The 22,663-nt window shown below is 43.9% G+C and overlaps 1 protein-coding gene and 1 long non-coding RNA gene across 2 annotated transcripts in view; one reads left to right on the top strand and one right to left on the bottom strand.

The window, feature by feature from the left end:
- Positions 1-438: 438 nt before the first annotated feature.
- LOC120402091 lies at positions 439-13,662 on the bottom strand. The gene is made up of 4 exons (XR_005596968.1): positions 13,452-13,662; positions 7,696-7,791; positions 1,192-1,395; positions 439-840 (listed from the first exon to the last, which is right to left on the bottom strand). It is a non-coding gene; the product is annotated as an uncharacterized LOC120402091 (long non-coding RNA).
- Positions 13,663-13,682: 20 nt separating this feature from the next.
- GPR137B (G protein-coupled receptor 137B) overlaps positions 13,683-22,663 on the top strand; it is a 42,254-nt gene continuing 33,273 nt past the window's right edge. Inside the window, exon 1 of the mRNA XM_039532467.1 lies at positions 13,683-14,181. Coding sequence (XP_039388401.1) covers positions 13,813-14,181 — 369 coding nt within the window. The 5' untranslated portion in view covers positions 13,683-13,812. The remainder of the gene's footprint in view (positions 14,182-22,663) is intronic.

The following is a 22,663-nucleotide window of genomic DNA, read 5'->3' as shown; positions in this document are numbered from 1 at the left end:
CCACAATCTTGAACACAGGAAAGATGCCTTTGGCAAAGTGAATTTGTTATTTGACCTGCTGCTGGCAGGATTCTAAGAGTAATAGATCACAGCACTAATTCTCAGCCATTTTCCACTTGTGATCCAGAAGCCACTCACAGTTTCTTGCCATGATCCACCCAAATCCCATAGTCTTTTGATGAGTGAACATTTGGGTCTAATGGCTTGAGATGCAGTCAAGGCAACCAATCCAATCACCAATCTTCAACAATACGCTGCACCATAATAGCTATTGCTTAGCTAAAACGAGGGACTTCTGGGACCAGTCAGTGACAAAGAAAGGCAAAATTGAGTGGAATGTTTGCTTTCCATTTTAAACTCAAAAAATTTATTTTTAATTCACGAGATTAATTAAAACAATTATAAATAGGTATCCTGAGGCCAGTTTCATCCCTGCTGTAAATCCCCTACATATAAATTGCCAAATAAAGTAGATCTCAGAATGTTTGTTACTAAAATAGACTCAGAGTCAGTGACATTTTCTTTCATTGATGCATTTCAAGCTTCTGTAAAATTTTCCATCCACAAATCTGAATAACTGCACTGTTCTTAGTCACTTCTATTCCTATGTTATTTGTGTGTTGCTCTCAGTTAGTAATATAAGATGTCACTGTCTAATTTCCCATCTTAACAAAGTCACAGTCAATGACAAATGTATTTCTTCTAATCATTCTCAGTGGTTTGGTAAGCTGTGGATGTGAGTTGAACAGCAGCTGTAACCCATGGCAGACTTCTCAGTTTTCATGACATGAGACTTATGGGATGATACTTACCCTTCTCTGAAAAATGACTTGAGATCTGCTGATGAAAAATGCAATAAGAGGTAAACTTTATTACCATCATCATTAAAAGTCAACATTTACTAAAGACACCAGTTACCGTAATTATCTCCTATTCATAATAGGAGAAAACAATGGTATGTCGGATACCACTGTATGGTTATGGTGGAAATGTGGACCAGTGTCCTTCTGCTGAGGCATTAGAACCTTAGGGACTGTGGCCTGGCTCCTCAAAGCTATTTATGCAACTATTCCTACTGATTTCAATGGGAATTAGGTGCCCACATGCCTTTGAGGATCTGGGTCTGTATTACTACAATGATACAACAATCACTACAATGAATCCCACTTAAAGTGTAGGCAAAACTCTTACCTGTTTCAATGGGAAGGAGCAAGATGGGTTCTAAGTAAACACAAGCCTCAGATCACTTTTCCAAAGGTGCAAGTTTTTTAACATCAATTCAAAGGGGGAATTGATGGGATGTTGACCAGATCCACAGAACAAGTCACCACTCAGCAGGAGTAGTTGTGATTTTCAGTTCAGCTCCTGCTCCTGGCTCTTGGAATTTCTGCTGTCCTAGGTATAATTGGAAAATGCACACTCACCGTCACTAGAGTGTTCTCAAATACTCCAGTTATTATTGATATATGGGGCTGGAGAGGTGCTTTTATTTTTTAACCAAAAGGTGGCAACCTCTCTATATGTTTTGCCATAAAGATGTTTAACCTTGCACAAATGAGGGTAAGGAGATTGGTTTCCTCTTAATCTGGCCCTATAAAAAAAGAAATGCGAGAGTTCATGATGGAATTTTCCCTACAATGACAGGCTTAAAAGGAAGCAAATCTCATCATACTCATTTGGGCAAGGACCACATCTGATTAAATGTCTTAATAGCAAAAGCTGTATGGCGGTTGAAGGGTTTTACTGTATAGCCTTTGCTTGGCTGTTCTGTTAACTGAGAGGATTGGAAATTTGCCTTTGTTTAAGACTGATGTTTGCTCCAAGACAAACTAGGGCTAGCAGTTTGAAGATGAAAGTGAGTACATCCCTGACAAATATCCCCTTCCGTCCTCCATCCCAGCTCTGAAATTATTCCAGGCTTCTCAGACCTGGCTTTTCCCAGCTGCCAAAGCTTCTCATTCCTGTTCATCCTCCAGCTGCCAGAGTCCTCCAAATACACCTCAGGACAAGCATCCTTCAGATCCCGCAGCTACAAAGGCCTTTCCACATAGCCTAGGACAAACACTTGTTCCCCCAAAACCCCTCCTCCCACACGCAGTATCTCATCTCTCTGATGATAATCTGGGAAAGGTCCTGATTTTTCATTTGAATGATCTGGTCATCCTAATACTGAGTGTTCTCAGGATTTTATTATCAGAGGAGTGAGTAGGGCTGCTTGTACTTCAGGGTGACAGCCGCTTTCCATTGTAAGACCCTGTTTTCAGTTCCAACTACTGCAACAAAGGAGGCTGGGGTTCCTACAACAGTATCACTCACCACACACCCCTAGTTCACTCCCAGAGCAGTGTCCACACTCAGGGCCGGTGCAACCATTTAGGTGACCTAGACGGTCGCCTAGGACACTAGGATTTGGGGGGTGCCATTTTCTTCAGCAGTGACCGCGGCGGCCGGATCTTTGGCCGCCCCGGTTGCCGCCGGCATTTAGGCGGAGGGAGCTGGGGCAGGGGTGTGTGGGAAGGGCCGCCTGCAGCAAGTAAGGGGTGGGGGCGGCATGCAGGAGAACTCCCCATCCCAGCTCACCTCTGCCCCGCCTCCTCCCCAAGCACGCCGTGGCCACTTCACTTCTCCCGCCTCCCAGGCTTGCGGCGCCAATCAGCTTAGGGAGGAGGGAGAAGTGAAGCGGCCACGGCGTGCTCAGGGAGGAGTAGGGGTGAGCTGAGGCGGAGGGGGTGCCTCAGGGCGGAGGGTGGGAGGTGGGGAGCTGCCACAAGGGGGGCACCTCAGGGCGGAGGGAGGGAGCTGCCACGGGGCGCCTTAGGCGGGGGTGCGGGGGTGCAAGGTGGAAGTTTCGCCTAGGGCACAAAACATCCTTGCACCGGCCCTGTCCATCCTGTGCACTCAATAAGACAAGGTCCTGTGGAAAAGTAGTATGTGATCATATAATTAAGGACAGTATCATAACGCATATGCACTGGGAGGTGACTGAAGGTTGCCCAGGCAACTTCTGTTTTGTCATTTCCTAACTTTTGAGTGCTTGACTCTGCAAACTTTATGCTCTTTAAATGTATTTTTTAACAGTGTAATATAATGTTGAAATTAGATCTATTATATATATACAAACACACATATTCAAACAGAAATGGGAAAGATAGCCCAGGATTTTACCACTTGCTTGTGGATGCTTTTAATTTGTAACTTATTTTGAAGGCTTAATTTGGAAGTTTAAGAACATCCATATAAGAATGTTCCTTTCTTCTCACACTTTTTCAATTCCCAGCTTTCCTCCATCTACTTTGCCTCCATATCCTGCTGTGTTCTTGAGTTGTCCAAAAACATCTAATGTCCTCCAAAGCTCTTTTATGGGAAAATATAGCAAATGGAACAGCATAAGCAATCAGCAGAAATGCAGTGGAATTAAACGTCATCTTGTGGTTAGAGCCATATCCTGTGAGTTGGAACTCTTGCTCCTGTGAGTTAGGACTGTTGGGGTCTGTTCCCAGCTCTGGGAGGGGAGAATGGTCTAGTGTAGGTTCTCATACACTACAGAGCCTGGATAGTATGTTTCTGGGGCCTGAAATGCTTGTCTTACTTTTTTATTTACAGTGTTAAAAGTAAGGAAAACCAAATGGATGCCTGGGATTTTTTTTGGATTTGCTCATGCATCCATCCTGCAGTGACTCCTCCTGACTACCAGGGGCTGCTGTGATGCTAGAGAGTGATGTGGAGGAGGTGACAGCACAATGGGGACACAAGGAGGAATGGACTGAGTGCACAGGGGCTTCCCTTGAGCCATGGTTGGTCCCAGCCTGTTTTCCCCTGAGCCCCTGTCAAAGGGGAAAGGAAACCTGCCTAGCTAGAACCAGCCTGACTCAATCGCCCCCATCAGAAAGAGGGCAGGTTACATCAGAACTGTTTCTACCTGCACCTTAGGAGGTGTCCCTCAGAGTTCCTCTATTCCTCCACCCCCATATTACTCATTACCTCTCTCCTCAGAGCCCATTTTCACAGTCACCATATATCTTACAGTGGAAGAGGGTTGGGAATTAGGGTTGCCAACACTTCCGGTTTTGCCGGGAGTCTCCCAGAATCAGGCCCTATCTCCTGGAGGTTACTGCAGCCAAACTGGGAGATTTTAGGCACTAAGAGTCTGGTGGCACCGCGGGACTAAGGCAGGCTTCCTGGCTCCTGGGGTGGGGGTCCGGAGCGCCTATTCCACAGTTCCCACTGGCCGGGAACTGCAGCCAATGGGAGCTGCAGGGGCAGTGTTTGGAGACCCCCTGCCCTCACCACCTTCCTACCTAGTAGCCACTGCCCGAGGGATGTGCTGGTCACTTTCAGGAGCTGCCCCTCTCACCCCCACTTGCACCCCAACTCCCTGCCCCAGCCCAGAGCCCACACCCCGCACCCAAACTCTCTCCCAGAGCCCGCACACCACACCCCGTCCTGCACCCCAACCCCCTGTCCCAGCCTGGTGAAAGTGAGTGAGGGTGAGGGAGAGTGAGCAGGGGGCTGGGGCATGGCCTCAGGGAAGGGGCGGGGCAAGGGTGTTTGGGTTTGTGCGATTAGACAGTTGGCAACCCTAGCTGGGAACCAGACTCCCACAGAGAAGACGCACTATAATCCACGATATCGGAGGGCCCAAACTCTCATTCTCTCTCCCCCAATAGGGCTACGTGTTTTCCTACCCATAGACAGCTGAAGATAGTGGGTGTTGGTCTGGAGGTGGACTGGGGGTCACCCAGAGGTTAAAGGCCTATTAGTATGGATGGGAAAGCTGAGGTGAGGGGCTAAGGCATGAATATTCTTTCTCCTCGCCAGGCTGTTTATGGAGGTGGCTTTGGCTGGTAGGAACTTTGGACCGGTGACTTCAGCCCTGAGCACACTGCAAAGGGTTGTCCTCTCATCATCTCCATTGAAGGGAGGCTGAGATCAAGGAGGACTGCACTCAATCTTTGCTTCTTGAAGGCTAATAAGATAATTTAACTAACATTGTCATCTCAGGTTGAGGTGTCATTTCTCTCCTACTCTGGCCATGTTCCTGTTACAGCTAGAGGAATTCCCTGATTTCTTTACTCTCAGCTGAAGGTGGGTGGTTTGTAAAAGTTATAAGGTAGCAAAGAAAATGATAGTCCAAAGATATATACATTTTGGGTTCATTTTATTTGCAGAATCCTTAGTGTTAAACAAAAAGATACTGAGCAAAAACATATAAAATAATCCTTCTTAATCCCTGGTGTAGAGTTTCCTGGTTTGTCATTTGTCTCTAACACCTAAGACACTGGTGTTACAGACCCGCCCATGGGGTTTAGTTGGAGCACAATGGGAAGCCATATGATCTGTAAAGTGGCAATTTATATCTCAGGTGGGCGGAACTCAGATCTTTCTGCTCCCAAAGCCAGGACCACAGTTGCTTGAACTAAGAGAGAACCAAGGCAAAAAGCTATGTTAATTTATAACAAAATGGAGGCTCTTGAAGGACTATATTGACATTATGCAAACTAACAGATATTAAAGCAGCATTAAAAGCCAAGGGAAGAAAAATAATTAAGTTAATCCTCTTTGCTGGATGCAGCTAAAATCATCCCACTCTAAAAGGGCCTTTATTCCTGATTTATTAAGATTCTTCTGGAGAGCAGACGTCCCCAAGAACCACTGTAACAAGGATGCATTATAGAGGTTCTGAAACCTAAGGAGATGGGGCCAAAGATCCACAGATCTCTTTGCTCCGCAGTTTGGAAGAACTATACCTTCCTGATCCCCAGTCTCCTCCCATATGATGGAAATAGGCAAGGAAATCCCCACTGAAGGGAAATAGGCAAGGAAATCCCCACTGAAGGGAAATACTTGGAAATTTCAGTTCCTCTCTTATGGTTCCCCATAAATAGTCTTATTTTTATGCAGATACTGGATGCCGAGGACAATGCAGGTTGCACAGAGCTGTTCAAATAGTAAAAAGGCAACAAATCCATTTCAACACTTTTCAACCTTTGATTTGCAGGTTGCAAAATCCTGCTTTAAATCACACAGAATTATCCCATGAGGGATGAGGGAGTCTCAGCAGCCTGGTCAAAAACATCAGGATTTAGCAGTCTTCTTACAAAAGGAATATAGCAATATCTTATTGGGCCTGAGCTTGCTCTCATAGAAATCAATGAGAGTTTCACAGTTCATTATGCAATGGGAGATTTGTCAATGGACCATCAGTGGGAGCAGGATTGGGCCCTAGGGAGAGATGGGAGTCTGTAGAACGAGCCTTGGCCTGCTAAACTCAGGCCTTGAGGGGGCCATTTAGGGATCTGGGGCAAAAATCTGGCTGGGGATTGGTCCTGCTTTGAGCAGGGGGTTGGACTAGATGATCTCCTGAGGTCCCTTCCAACCCTGATATTCTATGAACTGTCTGACACAATCTTAAGGCTACCTGACAAAGCTTTACACAAAAGTCCAAGCTGGCAAAGAAGACACCACAGCTCTGACTCTGTTGGTTAATTAAATCTGTCCCGTTCAATCACCCAGTCATTGACCTAGCATTTGGGGAGGCTCCCAGAAGGATTTTTTTCCATGGAAATAGCACCTAAAATATCAACCAGCAATTTCATGCTTTAAAGCTACTTGTATTTTGGTTTAATCTGATTATCCTGTGAGGGCTGGATCCTGCCCTCTATGCACATGCTATACTTTCTTTGAAGTCACTGAAAGCTTTGCCTGCATAAGGATTATAAAATAGATGCCTATATTTGTATTGTTGTTGACTACACAGTATGACCCAAAATAAGATTAGAAAAATAAATCGGATTTATCATGCGGGCTATATAGAGATTTTTAGTGCATAAAAGGCACATGCCAGGGACAGCTAATGGAATCTAATGCTCATAGGGGAAGCCCATCTTCCAGGAGATGTTTTTCCCTTGAGAAAACTAGTTCTCAGCATATTGTTTAGTTTCCATCAGAACCTCCAAATAATTAATGGCAGAGGAGCTGGATCCAAAAGACACTTTTATAGGCCATAACTCAGAGAAGAGCCCATACTGAGCAGAGATCAGAAGTGTCTCACCGGAAGCATATTCCAAGCTCATTCCACATGCTCAGCAGTTTGGAAGCAACCAAAAAGCTGTATTATAAATGCTTCTGACTGATGGCTTCCAGTATATGCTTCTTGAAAGTGAGTCTGCAAACCAGCAGAGTTGGTTTATTCCTTCTGTATTAATCCATCCTTGGTATTTAGAGGGCACCAATCCTGCAGTATCTAGGTATCAGCTATGTAATAAAGTCAAATTCCTGATTCTGCTTAGAGGAAACATCCATGTTTTCACGTAGCACAGCTGCTGATTTGCTTCCAGTTGACCTTTCAGTGCCACATCTGGCCAGGATATCTGATATCTTAAAAGCTTTGATTCCATATATCTGTATTGTGGACCCGTGCTTGGCCCGCAGCATCTGAAATTCAGGATGAACGATTGCTACATAGCTATGTTTTTCCTTTCTCATACCTTCTTCTATTAAGCTCTTTAGGAATTTACCTTTTCAAACAATCCTTTGCCTAGGACAGTGGAGAATTTGGAGTTGCTGAGCTGCAGGGAGGTGGTCTGATATCTCTGTTGTAGACAGAGTGAAGAATGAGGCATTTAAAACTCTATGGCAAACTCCAATTCAGGGGAATGAATAACAAAATGACCATGAATTCTGAAGTATTTTTACCTGTCTTCTAGTCCAGAGACTGGTCTGACTGGTCTTGGTCTGACGGGAGGAATTCAGGCATGTGAGGATGTCAGAGAAAGATATTGCCCAAGGACACTGTAAATGAAGAGAAGAGAGAGAGATGAGAAACAAAAAAACAGAAGTTACTTTGATTCCTTATTACCCAGAGCAACAACAAAAGCTATTTTCTCAGTTTATTGTGTCTGGTTTGGCTTATGTGGACATGCCTTTACTTTTCCTGCATAACAATTAATAATTGTCTGTGTTTCCAGTCAAAGCAGCATTAAATTCTGCTATGCACCGCACGGCATAGATCACATGATCAGAGGTGGCTGGGGTGAGGCCAGTGGAAGTGTAGCAAGAAGTCAGCCAAGTTGCCATTGCTTGTAGATGCCAAGAACCACACTATGCAGTATACTTCCGCCACTGAGATCCATGGGATTAGGGGAGTTCATAGCTGTGGATCTTGGGCTGCTGCAGGAAGTGATGGCAGCACAAAACTCCCTAGTTTTTCTATACAGCTCCTGTTGCCCACAAAGAGGCGAAGGTGCAGCAGAAGTAATAAAGTCCACTGATCTTTGGAGGTCAAGAGTTTTACTTTTCCTCAGCTTTACACCAGAAAGAGGGAGATATGGAGCCTATTAGCATACTCTTCTAGGACAGCCTGACATTCATGAGCAGATTGGCCTCTCTCCTCTACTCCCCTTTGCCAGCAACAAAACAAAACAGCAAGCTCCTATCGGTGCATTTGCTTCCTCAGCATGTTAGCTTCCAGCTCACTGACCTAGGATGCTTTCTGCACCATCCTGAGAAGATGCTGATACCATTAAAATAAAACGGTAAAAATGTGAAGGCCCGCTACTGACCTCATTAACAAGCTTCTCTTACATATTTACAGGCAAAACTAAATAGGTTCTAACAAGCCCATGGTTTGCACTGAAACCAAAACCCATGATGTGAAAAGCATTTGAAACATTCAGTGTCTCACTCAGATTATGTTTTAATGTTTAATTTCATGAAATAATTATATAGGGGGATGCTGTATATTCAAGAAGGCAAAACCTAATGAATTAATATCCTTGGTGATTGCATTATATTCTCAACATCCTTTTATTTTCTAATCTCAGAGTTGCGCTGAATACTGTTTGATGGCCTTTCAGGGTTCAAGCATTCCCTTAAAAATCCTGTATCAACTAGAGTTTTAAGCCTCACTGGGATCTCCGGACAATCTGTAAATTAAGTTAGGAGTCATATAACATCCCAATGGAAAATGTTCTAAACCAGCATGTATGATCAATCTTCAGCAAAGGCCTGGTAGATTCAAAGTGATCACATCTGGCTAATTTATGGCCAATGTAAACAAGACTCTTCTTTCTCATTCAGGCCCTTAAGAGAAGTGTGAACTTTCCCATTCACCTCATGGGCTGTTAACTCTGAAATCAGAGTTGAAAGATATAAAATAAATCAGTCACAGGTGCTCTTTCATTCCATTTCTCTCTCTTCATGCTGTTTAAACCCTTCAGAAATTTCTAGGTACTATGTCTTCCAACTTAGTTGTCACTTATTTTGCTCTTTCAATCTCTACTCCTATACCCATCCCTTCAGCCTCCTGATCATTTTGACAACAAGGAGTCCGGTGGCACCTTAAAGACTAACAGATTTATTTGGGCATAAGCTTTTGTGGGTAAAAAACCCACTTCTTCAGATGCATGGAGTGAAAGTTACAGATGCAGGCATTATAATAAATAAATATAAATACAATATAATATAATTAATATAAACTCCATGCATCTGAAGAAGTGAGGTTTTTTACCCATGAAAACATATGCCCAAATAAATCTGTTAGTCTTTAAGGTGCCACTGGATTCCTGGTTGTTTTGGGGATACAAACTAACACGGCTATCCCCTGATGCCTGATCATTTTGTTGTTCTTCCCTGAATTCCCTCCGGTTTTTTAATATCTCCCTAGGATTGAGGCGCTGGTAACTGAAAGCAGTATCCCTGGTATTGTTACCCGAGCCCAGAGCTGTATAGAATGAAACTATTACCTCCCAACTCCACGGTGTAAGGTCTCAGCTTGGGCAGTCCCAAAACACTCTTAATATTTCCACCCTCCATTAGCCCCCTCTGTAGGCTGATCTTCTCTCTCACCAGCAGATTTCAGGCCCACAGTTTGTTGAATAGAAATGACAGGGGTCAGGATGTTGATTTTAGTGATCACAGTCTTCACACAGAGGATTTACGCAGAATAAAAGCAGAAGTGGAATAAGCACTTCAGTTTCCAAGACTGTGTATAACTGCACCCAGCTTCTCATTCTATTTTCTTATATTTGGGTCATACGCTTGTCTGCCAGCCAACCTCTTACAGTTGGCATGGCTAATTCCACCTTTTCATATTCTCTGTATGTATAAATATCTTCTGTCTGTGTGTTCCATTCTATGCATCCGAAGAAGTGGGCTGTAGCCCACGAAAGCTTATGCTCAAATAAATTTGTTAGTCTCTAAGGTGCCACAAGTACTCCTGTTCTTTATACTTGGGGGGAGGACAGGCATCAACTGCAGAGTGTACTGTCCACACACATTGATTCATTGACATTTCAGCCAGCAGACTCTAGTTTCCACTGACTCCAAAGATGAGTGTCTATCCAGAAAAGCAGCATTTCAGCTTGCAGGATCCAGATGCTCCTGAGTCTGTGTTACCTGCTGTTGGAACTTTAAAGTCACAGAACTGTATGTTAGCTGAGCCAGACAGCAGTTTGACCCCTAAGGCGGACCTACCATTTCATCCTTTGGATGCTGACCCTTAGAGAGATGATAGTAGTGCACCTGAATCTCCAGAATTTTAGAATGTCCCCAGAGATTCAGAGCCTGATGAAGGACAACCCATAGCTGAACCCCCTCTCCCCCCATGCTTTACAAGATCTGCATAGGAACAGGAGGTTAGGCCTAATAAGAAATTCCCTGATGATGCCCCTAAGTGAAACCATAATTATTGTTGTATGCAATGGGTTTTGGCTTCTACATTTTCACAGTAAGTTCTGGTTCAAGGGCAGCTCAAATACAAGAGTTGGAAAATATTGCTGTTGAACTATTGGTATTCCAGAGACGCTTTTACACTCATTTAGTGAGTTAAAGTTTGACAGCATAAGATGTGAACATTTGTTATAGGTCACTGATAAAATGTGATGAGACATCATGTTTCATCTTTAGTTAATGTTAGTCACAAGCAACAGTTCTGGGAATATCTTTGCTGAGGACAGTGGAAGAGTTTGTAAGCCTCTGTATCCCATTGTCCTTGCATCCTGGCCTCTACATGGCATTTATAAGTTGACCTGGGTGAATGATAGATTATTTCTGTTCACTGGCAATTCCAAAATATCAAAAAGGTGTCATTTTGGGACAAACTGAAAAAGAAATTTTTCAAAATTTTCAGTGAATTGAAAATAATGTCAAGCCAGGTCAAAACAAAAAAACATTTAATTTCAACAGTTCCAAAGCTTTTTGATATTTCAGTTCAAAACTATTCGTTGAACTCAACACGAATTTGCAAATGGTTTTAGGTTGATCAAAACTGCATTTTCCAGCAAATAAACTATTTGCTGAAAATTTTTTTACTCAGCTCTATTTATATATATCAGGGTAGTGGAGACTTTTGGGTATATCTATACAGCAGCTAGACACCCGCGGCTGGCCTATGCCAACCAACTCGGGCGTGCGGAGCTAGGGCTGAGGGGCTGTTTCATTGCTGTGTAGACTTCTGGGCTCGTCTAGTGCACAGGCTCTAGAACCCTGCGAGATAGGAGATCAGAGTCCCGCGAGCCCAAGTCAGCTAGCATGGGCCACCCATGTGTGTCTAGTTGCATCATGTCCCTCTCTTTGCCACAGGCCTTCCTCCGTGGCAGCAATTGAGCTGCCGCCGAAGACAGTGACGGGACTTCGGTGGCAGCTCCTTCGAATCGGGCCCCGCGGTGCCTAAAGCCAGCCCTGGTTCCAGTATGACTAGGCCTCTCTAGTGCTACTCTGAAACAGGTGCCAGAGACTCTGGTCATATCAACTGCCCCAGACAGCAGAGTATTGACCTTGCCTGACCTGCAGAACCTCCATCAGTAACTTGCATGCTACAGTCACTGGATATTGCAGAGGAGAGTTCCTGTGAGGTTGCTCAAGAAGGAAGCCCCGTATATGACTGTGACATCACTGAAAACTCATCTGCCTTTTGCTTGGATGTAATTCAGAAACTTAAATCAGGCAGTGTAAATTACCCTGCTCCAGTCTTTTACTGTGTGCGTTGAGGACTCCATCTAGCTGAGTGCGGGTTAAATGCACTGAAAATCAGGCCATTTATATTTAGGTGCCTAATAAGAGCATAGCTTTAGACACCCAGATTTGAATAGTTTCAGGGCAGGGCCAACATTTTTAAAGAAAATCTCTTTAAAGTGCCATCCCAAATTATGCATGCTACAGACATGCTTATCGTTCATCGCAGGGCCGGCTCCAGACCCCAGCGCGCGTCTGCAGGAGGTCCACCGGAGCCGCGGGACCGCCGACCGCCAGAGCGCCCCCCGCCGCGTGCCGCCGTGCTTGCGGTGGCGAAATTGCTAGAGCCGCCCCTGGTTCATCGTCATCATTATCACCATCATCATATTCTTTCAGCGAGGCAGAAGTTAGCAAGTCATCCTTTCTGTCTGCAGATATTTGTCAGGTAGGTTTTTTCATAACATAATTCATTATCTCCTCCATTGCTCAGATCCCAAAAGCCTTTGATAATAGCCGTGAAGTAGGAGTGTTTTGCTGAAAGCAGACGCTCCCACTGCTCATAGGAAATTTGGGATTCCCTGGGAACTATTCCAGTTTAGCAGGGGTGTTCTTTTCAAATCAATTTATTGTAGATTATAAAATAAAACAAAACCCAGCAAGAACATTAAGTCTGCACCTGCCTTAGCCATGATGTTTTTTTCATAACTTTCTACGTGACTTTGAGGTGTTTGAGAACTTTTTCTCTTCATACTGCAGATGTCAAAACCACTCAGTTTCACTTTCCAAGCCTCATCCACATATGACAAACATTCACAACATAAGAAATGCTCACAAAGAAAAGTGTTATTTTTATAAAACTAATCCCAACATCATGGCTGCATATTTACCAATAAGCATCTCCAATCAATTATTGTCCCAGAGATGGCCAAGGTAGAAAATATTTGAGTGGGGAATTCCTGTGCAATGAAACTTATGCTCTAGCACATTTTGGCATTTAGTGTTTTTCCTTTTGTTCCTGTTAAGAGACAGACACACTACATTTAGGTTGATGCCTTTGCAGGGTTGCCAATTTTACTCAGACATATTCCCAGGGGTTTCATCACATGACATAACCTTTAATTAAAGATTAATCTTTAATTCCTGGAGACTCCAGGACAATCCTGACGGGTTGGCAACACTAGTTCTTATGTGTTTTTGCACCCCTTCCACTGAAACATCTGATATTGGCCACTAACAGAGAGAGAGGCTATTGGATGAGATGACCATTCAGTTTGCAGTGTGAATTGTATATTCCCTACCTAGCACTGCAGGATTCTGTAATAAAGATCCAGAGCACTACAGCTTACTGCAGTGTTTTGAATAAAGGTTCCTAAAAGTCTTCTTAAACACTAGCAAATAAGTTGCTTGTTAAAAAAAACTAAAACACAGCATCTGACCTGGCTATCACTAGTAAAAACATCAAGTAGCTGCTTCCTACATAACACACCAGTGTTACTTACCTCATCTTAAATCAAGATTAGCATGTTTAGGAAGGGGTTTGGTTATAAATTGCACAGGGAGGAGATGGGTTTCTTTGTTTTCAGAAGGATGGGCAGGGGTTGTCCACAAACATCGGCACAGAGCACTGCAGCCTTCAGAATCGTTCCCTACCAATTGCTGACACAGGCAGCCCTAATGAATCATTCAGAATTGTGATCATGTGCCTCCAGCCGTCAGTGAGCTGCCAAAGAGGAAGTGCAGCTTGTTTTCTTTCTCTCATTTTCTTGGTTCCTATGCTGCTGTAGGAAGATGAAAGGAGGAGGAAGCAGGAGCAGAAGCAGCCAAACTTAATAAGCAACTCTTGACGATTTCTGATCTCAAATGGAGGCCTCCGAGTGGGACCCACTGAAAAATGACACCCTGCCACCGACCCTGACACCAGCTGTCCCTCCGTATGTGAAGCTGGGCCTGACCACTGTATATACTATTTTTTATTCCCTCCTCTTTGTGTTCATCTACGTCCAGCTTTGGCTGGTCCTCCACTACAGGCACAAGAGGTTCAGTTACCAAACTGTCTTTCTGTTTCTGTGCCTATTTTGGGCCTCGCTTAGGACTGTGCTCTTTTCATTTTACTTCAAAGATTTTGTCACAGCAAACTCTCTCAGACCCTTCATCTTCTGGCTTCTCTATTGCTTCCCAGTTTGCCTCCAGTTTTTCACACTGACACTGATGAATCTTTACTTCACTCAGGTAAGGCCTGGACATTTCTGTGCCTGGGTTGATTAAGTACTACAGAATTGTAAAGCTTTACTTTTTTAAAGGTTTGTAAGAGAGATGTGATTTCCCAGGCAGGGAAAGAAGTGCATTTAATGTACTTAATTTGGAACTTTGTGTTTTGGAAGGCAAGTGACAACTGCTACAATGCTGGGGAGAAGCAATAAATAAATCTGTTGCCGAGTTAAAGGTGACATTTAACCTCAGGTTGAACAAATTGTACTGGAAACCTTGGGGTTATTTTATAGTGGCTGTCTAAAGTGCAGTTCTGCTCAAAGGGACACTGTAAAACCTCCTGGCTCAGCTGTTCTGGGTGCATTCAGAATCATATTGCATGGCTTTACTGACAAAAAAAAATGAGATCTTGTTGTTTACTCCTGATGGTTCTGCAATGCCAGTATGAGTCATTGAGCTGGACTCTATTTTTCTTTGCGTATCAGTAACAGAACTGTTAACTAGATTCCTATTGCAGGCCCAAATTATTATTCTTATTTGTATTAGAGTAGCATCTTGGGGGAGGCCCCAACTGAGACAAGGGCTCCACTGTGCTAGGTGCTGTACAAACACACAATAAGAGATAGCCTCTGCCTCAAAGCTTATAATCTAAATAGACAAGATGGAATTGAGGGAAGAAAGATTTTCCCTGTTTTACAAATCGAGAACTGAGACAAAGAAAGGTCAAACAAGAAACTGGGTTTTGAGACTAGAACTCCTGAGTCCTACTGCCTTAATCACAAAGCCAAACTTCCTCTGAATTCTGGCCTTAGATTACCTGTATCAGTAATGGGTCACCTTCCTAGCATAGTTGGACCTTATGGGTGAGCGTGCAGATCAGTCTCCCTGCTTGAACACTGCACTGAGACTACCTTCTAGAGTGCAGGTTATAATAAAGAGTTTGTGGTGTGGACTACCTATCCATTAGGTCCTAGACCGAACTGATTTTTACACATGCCTTCTAAGTGGTTTCCCAGAGGTAACAACTACTTTAGGTCTGCAAATTACAAATAAACTTACTGAAGAAAAGAGACTGGCTTCTGAAACCGAGCACCACCAAATAAGAACTATAGAACCGCATGTGGTAAGGGTGAGAGCTGATAGTGACCCAAGCTTGCTATTATAAGATGGTGATTCCCTGGCTATTGTGTAATGAATTTGGTGGTGGTCCAGTTTCCAAGAGACAGGTGTCCAATATCACACAAAAGCCATCGGTCACCATAGTTGGCACTAAATGGCACCCTTGAGCCAAATTCACACACACGTGCAACTCCCATTGAAGTCTTCTGAAGGGAGAATTTAGTCTCTTGGCTCCCAGTCAAGAAGCTAAGGATTAAATGAGTATGGAGAATGCACTGGGGGGCTTTTGATTTCTTTCATCTCAAGGAAAATCCAAAAGAGAGAGAGTTTATATGTATGTACTCACATTTTCATTTTACTTGGATTATAACATTGCTGCCTGGTAGCACTTTGAAGCTATGTAATGAGTATGGTCAAGTGCAGTGGTTCTCAACCTGTGGCCCAATCAGCACACAGCTGCAGCCCATGTGACATCCTCAGGGCCATACAAGTAGTATATATGTTGTGTAGATGCAGCCCACATAATACATAGGGAGCTGCATATGGGGCCCACAAAGGTAAATAGATTGAGATCCACTAGACCAGGGGTTCTCAAACTGTGGGTCTGGACCCCAAAGTGGGCTGTGAGGCTGGTGTTGGCCCTGGGCCCCAGCAAGTCTGAAGCCCAAGCCCCATCACCCAGGACTAAGGTTACAGGCCCCCCGCCCAGGGCCTTAGGCTTCAGCTTTGCACCCCCACCTGGAGCCGCAGGGCTCGGGCAGACTCGGTCTTCCCTCCTGGGGTCGTGTAGTAATTTTTGTTGTCAGAAGGGGGTCACGGTGCAATGAAGTTTGAGAACCGCTGCACTAGATTGTAGTGCTTAAAGGAGGGGACAAAGTTAAGGCTCCTGGGTTCTAATCTTGACATCAATTGTGCTGTGTCACCATGAGGAAGTCACAAACTCTCTAAGCCTTACTTTGCCCCTCTGTAAAAGGAGTATAATACTGACCTGGTGTTGGGAGGCTTTAAAAATTATATTTGCAAAGGACTTTACGAGTAATGATTGAAAGGTGCTAGAGACAAGCAAATAATTACTGTATTTATTGCTGTTTGCTTCCGTGCTAGTTAATCCCATGGAAAGTCCCACTTGTAATAAGGCTCCACCCAGCTAAAACAAGGAGTTGAGATTAGAAACATAAGCACAGCCATTGTGGGAATATAACCTAATACATGGAACAAATTTATACATTTTTAGTTCACTTTTATTAGTTCTTTGCTTCCAACCGATAGGGAGATGGCTTGTCCTATAATTAAACATGTTGTCGAGATTGTCTTTTTTACGTACACCTATGTTTCCACAGCAGACAAGCAAGAACTAGTGTGAAAGGGGTGGGGAGAGAGAATTTGTTTTCAATAATCGCTTTAACTTCACAAACCTGTTCAGAGACAACTTTCACCGCCCCGCAAAAGTAGAGTGCAGCTGTGCCTCACTGCATGAAAGCCAACTGTTATTTAGTGAGAAGAAAAGAAGGTAGCTAGCAGAAGCAATAAAGATGTGAAGCTTGTAAATGTTCTCCTTTTAAATGAGGGGGTGGGAGGGAAAGAATATTCCTAAATCCTTCCAGCTGAACAACAAAACTGATTTAATTGGTAAGTGCTTAAAAATAATTTGCAAAATAAGAGATGCCTTTGAACTTGATGGGGAGTTAGCAGCTACTGCTGTCTTTTGGAGTGAGAGAGACAAGGTGGGTGAGGTAATGCCCTTTGTTGGACCAGCTTCCGTTGGTCAGAGAGTCAAGCTTATGCTGAGCTCTTTTTCAGGAGTAAGGACCCTTTATAAATAAGTCCTCAACTGTGCCTTAGATAAAATGAGACATAGTGGCTGGCACCAGCACAGCAGGGGTTTTCCTGAGCTTTAAGTGTCACCTGCAGCAATAAAAAACCCCAAAGGAATTGTAATGCGGTGGGGGAGGTTGTTAAACCTGCTGGACCAGTGAGAAAAGCAGTTACAGATAATCAAGATTTTGAGTGACACTGACTGGGGTCCTTGGGGTTGAGTGCTGGCTTCCGCTTGGGAGTACACAGACTTTTACTGTGCGGGGCTTTTGATGCCCTAGATATGGCATAGTAGTAAAGGGTGCTAGAAGAAAGCATGTGTAATAGCAAGGATCACTTCTCTTCCAAAACTAACTGCTGCGGGAAGTGCACATGTTTCCAGTAAGGAAGACAAAGATCCTGCTTCTGTGTCCATTCATTGGTCTTCTAAAGCTAGGAAATAATATAACCCACTCCTTAAGAGTAAAGCTTCCTCTGCTTGGAAGCTATGAAACTACGTGTCAGGTTAATGTAAGAACAAAACAAACAGCAGAGATATTACTTTTGTAAAACAATAGCAGGATGCCTGCAAATAATTACACAATATGAGCTAGAGCAACTGATGCATCAGTTACCATATGGTAATATGCATTCCTGCCTCCAAGGGGTATCTGCAAAACCTGCAGTTCTGCCTGCCTGACATCTGCCCCTCCCCAACCCCATAGGTTTATTTTAGCTGTTCAAAAACATCAACAATTGTATAACTCAGCAACAAATATATTTCCTACTTTAATTGAATTGAGACAGGGGTTGGCCTGGAATTCAAGAACTTTCTTATTTGCAGACTCCCTGGTCGGGGTTCATTTCTCCTCTGTCCCTCTGATCTACACTGGTCACTGGTGTAGATCAGTGGTCACTGACAAGGTTGACCCAATAAAAGTCTGGAGGTTTTGAAGGCAGTCACAAGAGCCTAAGAAATCCTTCAAAGTCTGAGTTTAGAGACATGGACTATGGGTCAGATGAGATGCTAGCCCCTTCCCCCCCCCACTCCTTTGGGAGGAATTCAGGGGTAGGGTGGCATGTTTCATTTTGTTTTGTTATGTTTTGGAGTCTAATGTAGTTCTTGCAGCACAGAAGTTTTGGGTGGGGGACACAGGTTTGGGTGCAGAGAGGTTGGGTGGAGAGGATGATGTCAAGCAGACCTAGAGAGATGCTGGAAAGCCCAAACCTCCCCTCACTCCCAGGACACATACAAAAAGCTGGTTAGCAGATCATAAGTATAAACCATCAGGGTCAGACACTTCCCAAGCATTGCGGATGACTTGAAGGAGGCTCTGTGGTGAGGTGGAGGGAGGTTCCATCTCCAGGGGAGGATGGCTAGATAGATCCAGTCCTACCAACTTCTCATTTCCCCTCTCCTCTTGGTATCCTGACTGGGAAGTTTTCCCTGCCTCACACAGCTGCCATTGCCCACCAAGAAGCAGGGTTCAGGCAACTGAGGGCAGGGAAAATCCAGTGCAAAGCTTTAAGTGACAACCTAAATGGAATTTTAATTAATGTGTATGTTATCTCTGAGGGGAAAACAAGGGAAGTTATCTAATTATTTTATATAGAATTTTACAATGTAATCTAGCCAGTAAGGGACAGAAAGTTCTTTTCATTAATAAAAAGAGGCAGTAGAAATCAATACACAATTTAAAAAGAGTTTTACCCAGCACTTATTCATTTAGAGAGCACTTTACATGTACCCAGTGCTTCCCAGGAGTAACACTACAGGTGGTAAAATGTAAGACAATCGTCCTGACATACAACATTACACTCTATGTGGTGGCTACATTAGAAAAATTAATACCTGCACAAGTGCTAAGTTCTGGTATAAACAGGGCTCGGGTGTTTTTACTGAGCAAATGTTCATAACTTGATGGTAAATAGCCCTGGCTGCACTAGCATCTATGCCATTGCTACCAGCATTGGTGGTGGCTGCTGTATTACAAATACTGTGGGACAAGGTAACGTATAGGCAGGAGTGGGTGTTGCCATGTGCTTTCAAGGTGTGAGGACAAACTCGCATGAAACATGGAGGAAGAGGAGGAAGTGCAAAGATGGGCAAAAGACACTCTACTTCACAGGTCCCTGAAATGAGAACTGATAACGAAGGGTGAACTTCAGGCCTGTGCAAAAGCCTAGCCCCCAAGGCCTATGTAGCGCTCAAGTCCTACTCTAGCCCTCAGAGTGAGGTGTGGTCTAAGCTGCAATTCCACACACTGCAGCACACGCACAGCCTGCCTGGCGCTGGGCAGCCTGGCTGGCTGGCTGGGCTGGCTGGGGTGCCAGTGGTGCAGCGCGCTGGATCCAGCTGCTCATCAACCAGCGCGGACACACAGCGCTTTACAGGCAGCCTCGAAGAATAAGGAGGAATAAGGATATCCTTTAATAAAAATTTTCCCTTTGTTTTTTTGTTTGTGCTGTTGTTTGTGTTTTGTTTGTTTTGCTCCTCCGTTTGGAGCTCCGTTTCTCCGCTGCTATCAGCTGCTGCCTGCCAGCCTGTGATCAATCTGTGAAATCAAATGAGATCCTCCTCCTGTTGTCCCCAGCTGTGACTCTGCTCCTCTCTTGCTGCTGCTGCTGAAAAAAAACAAACAAAGCTCCTGTTTGCTGTGATCATCTGTACCTGGCTGTAAACAATCAAAAAAAAAGGCAGGGGGAAACAGCTGAGAGTCGCTCAGGCTGTTTGCAATGTTAAGATAAGGGTAAGGTCAGAAAATCAGAGAAATTTTTTCAGTCAGGAAGCTAAACACACAGTGTCACCTCAAAAATCCCTCTCTCTCTCCCCCCCTCCTCCTCACACTAGACCCCCTCCACCCCCTCTTTTGAAAAGCACGTTGTGGCCTGGATGATGCTGCTATAGATGCCCAAATGCACATCCCCCCAACAGCGCTGGAAATGCTGCAAACACACACACACTGGTAGCTGCTGTGTGTGGGCCACACACAGCGCGCTGCTCCTACACTGCTGGATGACCGCAGCAAAAACCAGCAGCTGCAAACCCAAGTGTAGCCAAGCCCTAATAATAATTGGAGATATACCAATCTCCTAGAACTGGAAGAGACCTTGAAAGGTCATCAAGTCCAGCCCCCTGCCTTCACTAGCAGGACCAATTTTTGCCCCAGATCCCTAAGTGGCCCCCTCAAGGATTAAACTCACAACCTTGGGTTGAGCAAGCCAATGCGCAAGCCACTGAGCTATCCCACCTCCCTGGGATCCAGCTCAGTAAAAAGGAGCTGGGTCACCTCACAATGTGGCTCTAATCAGCTTGTTTCAGATAACCTGATTTTCAACGGTAAAACTGGATAGAAAATATCCCCACTGTAGACAAGCTCTAGGAATGAGATTATCTGCTGCATCAATTTGCAACCCCAGGGGGTGAGAGGTGGCTATAACTACCTTTGCATACTCCTGATTCTGGGATACGCCTGGTGCCAGAGAGACCTGTGGTGTAACGTACACAACTCTTGCTGGGCCTGTCTAAGTTATGACAGCTTTTCCCTGGGTGACTATGGGCACAGAGATTCCCAGAATCTCTGCACTGCGGCTCTACCCTTCCTGCCCCAGCCCCACAACTGGCATGCCCCCTACACTGGGCTTTGCGTGAAGACTTCAGAGGAGAACCTGCTGCTGTTTTTGCCAGCTCCTGCAGTAGGAGAATTCTCCCTGGCTGGATCTGGGGCTTTTAGAACCCCTTTACACCTCTCCAGCCAGTGGTTTCCCCAGGAATTGAAATTAGGGGGGGGTGTTCGAATTTACAGGGGTGGGTGGGTGTCAGGGCCGATGAACTATATAAAAGAGATATGAATAAAGTAAATGTTTTGTTAGAATACAAATTTAACATAAGGATAATCCAAGTTATGCCAAAACACATAACGGGTCTAGATTTCTAAAAAAATATAATTTTTTAAAAAAAATGTATTTAATTTAAATTGACTTTTGAAAAGTAAGCCATCATGGGATAAGAGGGAAGGTCCTCTCATGGATCAGTAACTGGTTAAAAGATAGGAAACAAAGGGTAGGAATAAATTATCAGTTTTCAGAATGGAGAGAGATAAATAGTGGTATCCCTCAGGGGTCGGTACTGGGACCAGTACTCTTTAACATATTCATAAATGATCTGGAAAAATGGGTAAGCAGTGAGGTATCAAAATTTGCACATGATACAAAACTATTCAAGATAGTTAAGACCCAGGCAGACTGTGAAGAGTTACCAAGGGATCTCACAAAACGGGGTGACGGTAACAAAATGGCAGATGAAATTCAATGTTAAATGCAAAGTAATGCACATTGGAAAACAATCTCAAATATACATACAAAATGAGGGAGTCTGACTTAGCTGTTAATACTCAAGAAAGAGATCTTGGAGTCATTGTGGATAGTTCTCTGAAAACACCCACTCAATGTGCAGCGGCAGTCAAAAAAGCTAACAGAATGTTGAGAATCATTAAGAAAGGGATAGATAATAAGTCAGAAAATATCATATTGCCTCCATATAAATCCATAGTACGTGCACATCTTGAATACTGTGTGCAGATCTGGTCACCTCATCTCAAAAAGATATATTGGAATTGGAAAAGGTACAGAGATGGACAATTAAAATGATTAGGGGTATGAAACAGGAGGAAAAATTAAAATGACTGGGAATTTTCAGCTTAGAAAAGAGACGACTAAGTGGGGATATGATAGAGGTCTATAATATCTTGACTGGTGTGAAGAAAGTTAATAAGGAATTGTTATTTAATCCTTCACATAACACAAGAACTAGCAATCACCCAATGAAATTAATAGGCAGCAGGTTTTAAAAAAACAAAAGGAAGTACTTCTTCACACAACATAAAGTCAACCCGTGGACCTCTTTGCCAGGGGATGCTGTGAAGACCAAAACTATAACAGGATTAAAAAAAGAACTAGATAAATTCCTGGCCAGGCTATTAACCAGGATGGAGAGGGATGCAACACCATGCTCTGAGTATCCCTAGCCTGCTTACCAGAAGCTGGGAATGGGCAACAGGGGATGGATCACTTGATGATTACCTGTTCTGTTCATTCCCTCTGAAGCACCTGACATTGACCACTGTCAGAAGACAGAATACTGGGCTATACGGATCATTGGTCTGACCCAGTATGACCATTCTTATGTAAAAATTAATTATAATAATAAAAATGTTTAGTACAGAAACTCCCCAACATAATGACCTCTCAAGATAGCAATGATGTGAGATGATAACCTTGGCAAATAATGCATTTTAAAAATCTTGGCCTACTAGGAAACATATTTATATCAGTTTCCACTCCCAGTCACAAATCTAGCATTCTGGAGCAAAGTCACTAAAATATAGTCCAACAAACAAATGTTATTTAACGTGCCCCTCACTTTTCCCTCCACCGCACCCCACTCACTGGTGTTGTCCTTGGTCAGTGGAGACTCAGAGTTCAGAGGTGTTTTCATGTGAGTACACCTCCCAGGTGGGGGGCAAGAAGGCACCTTGCTCGTTCCTCCAGCTGCTCACTGTTCGCTCTGGCCATGGCTGTTCGTTGTGCC

This window comes from Mauremys reevesii, linkage group 3, assembly GCF_016161935.1.
Source record: "Mauremys reevesii isolate NIE-2019 linkage group 3, ASM1616193v1, whole genome shotgun sequence".
Taxonomy (NCBI): Eukaryota; Metazoa; Chordata; order Testudines; family Geoemydidae; genus Mauremys; species Mauremys reevesii.
Note: the sequence above shows the minus strand (reverse complement) of the source record. Positions and strands in the feature narration are given on the sequence as shown.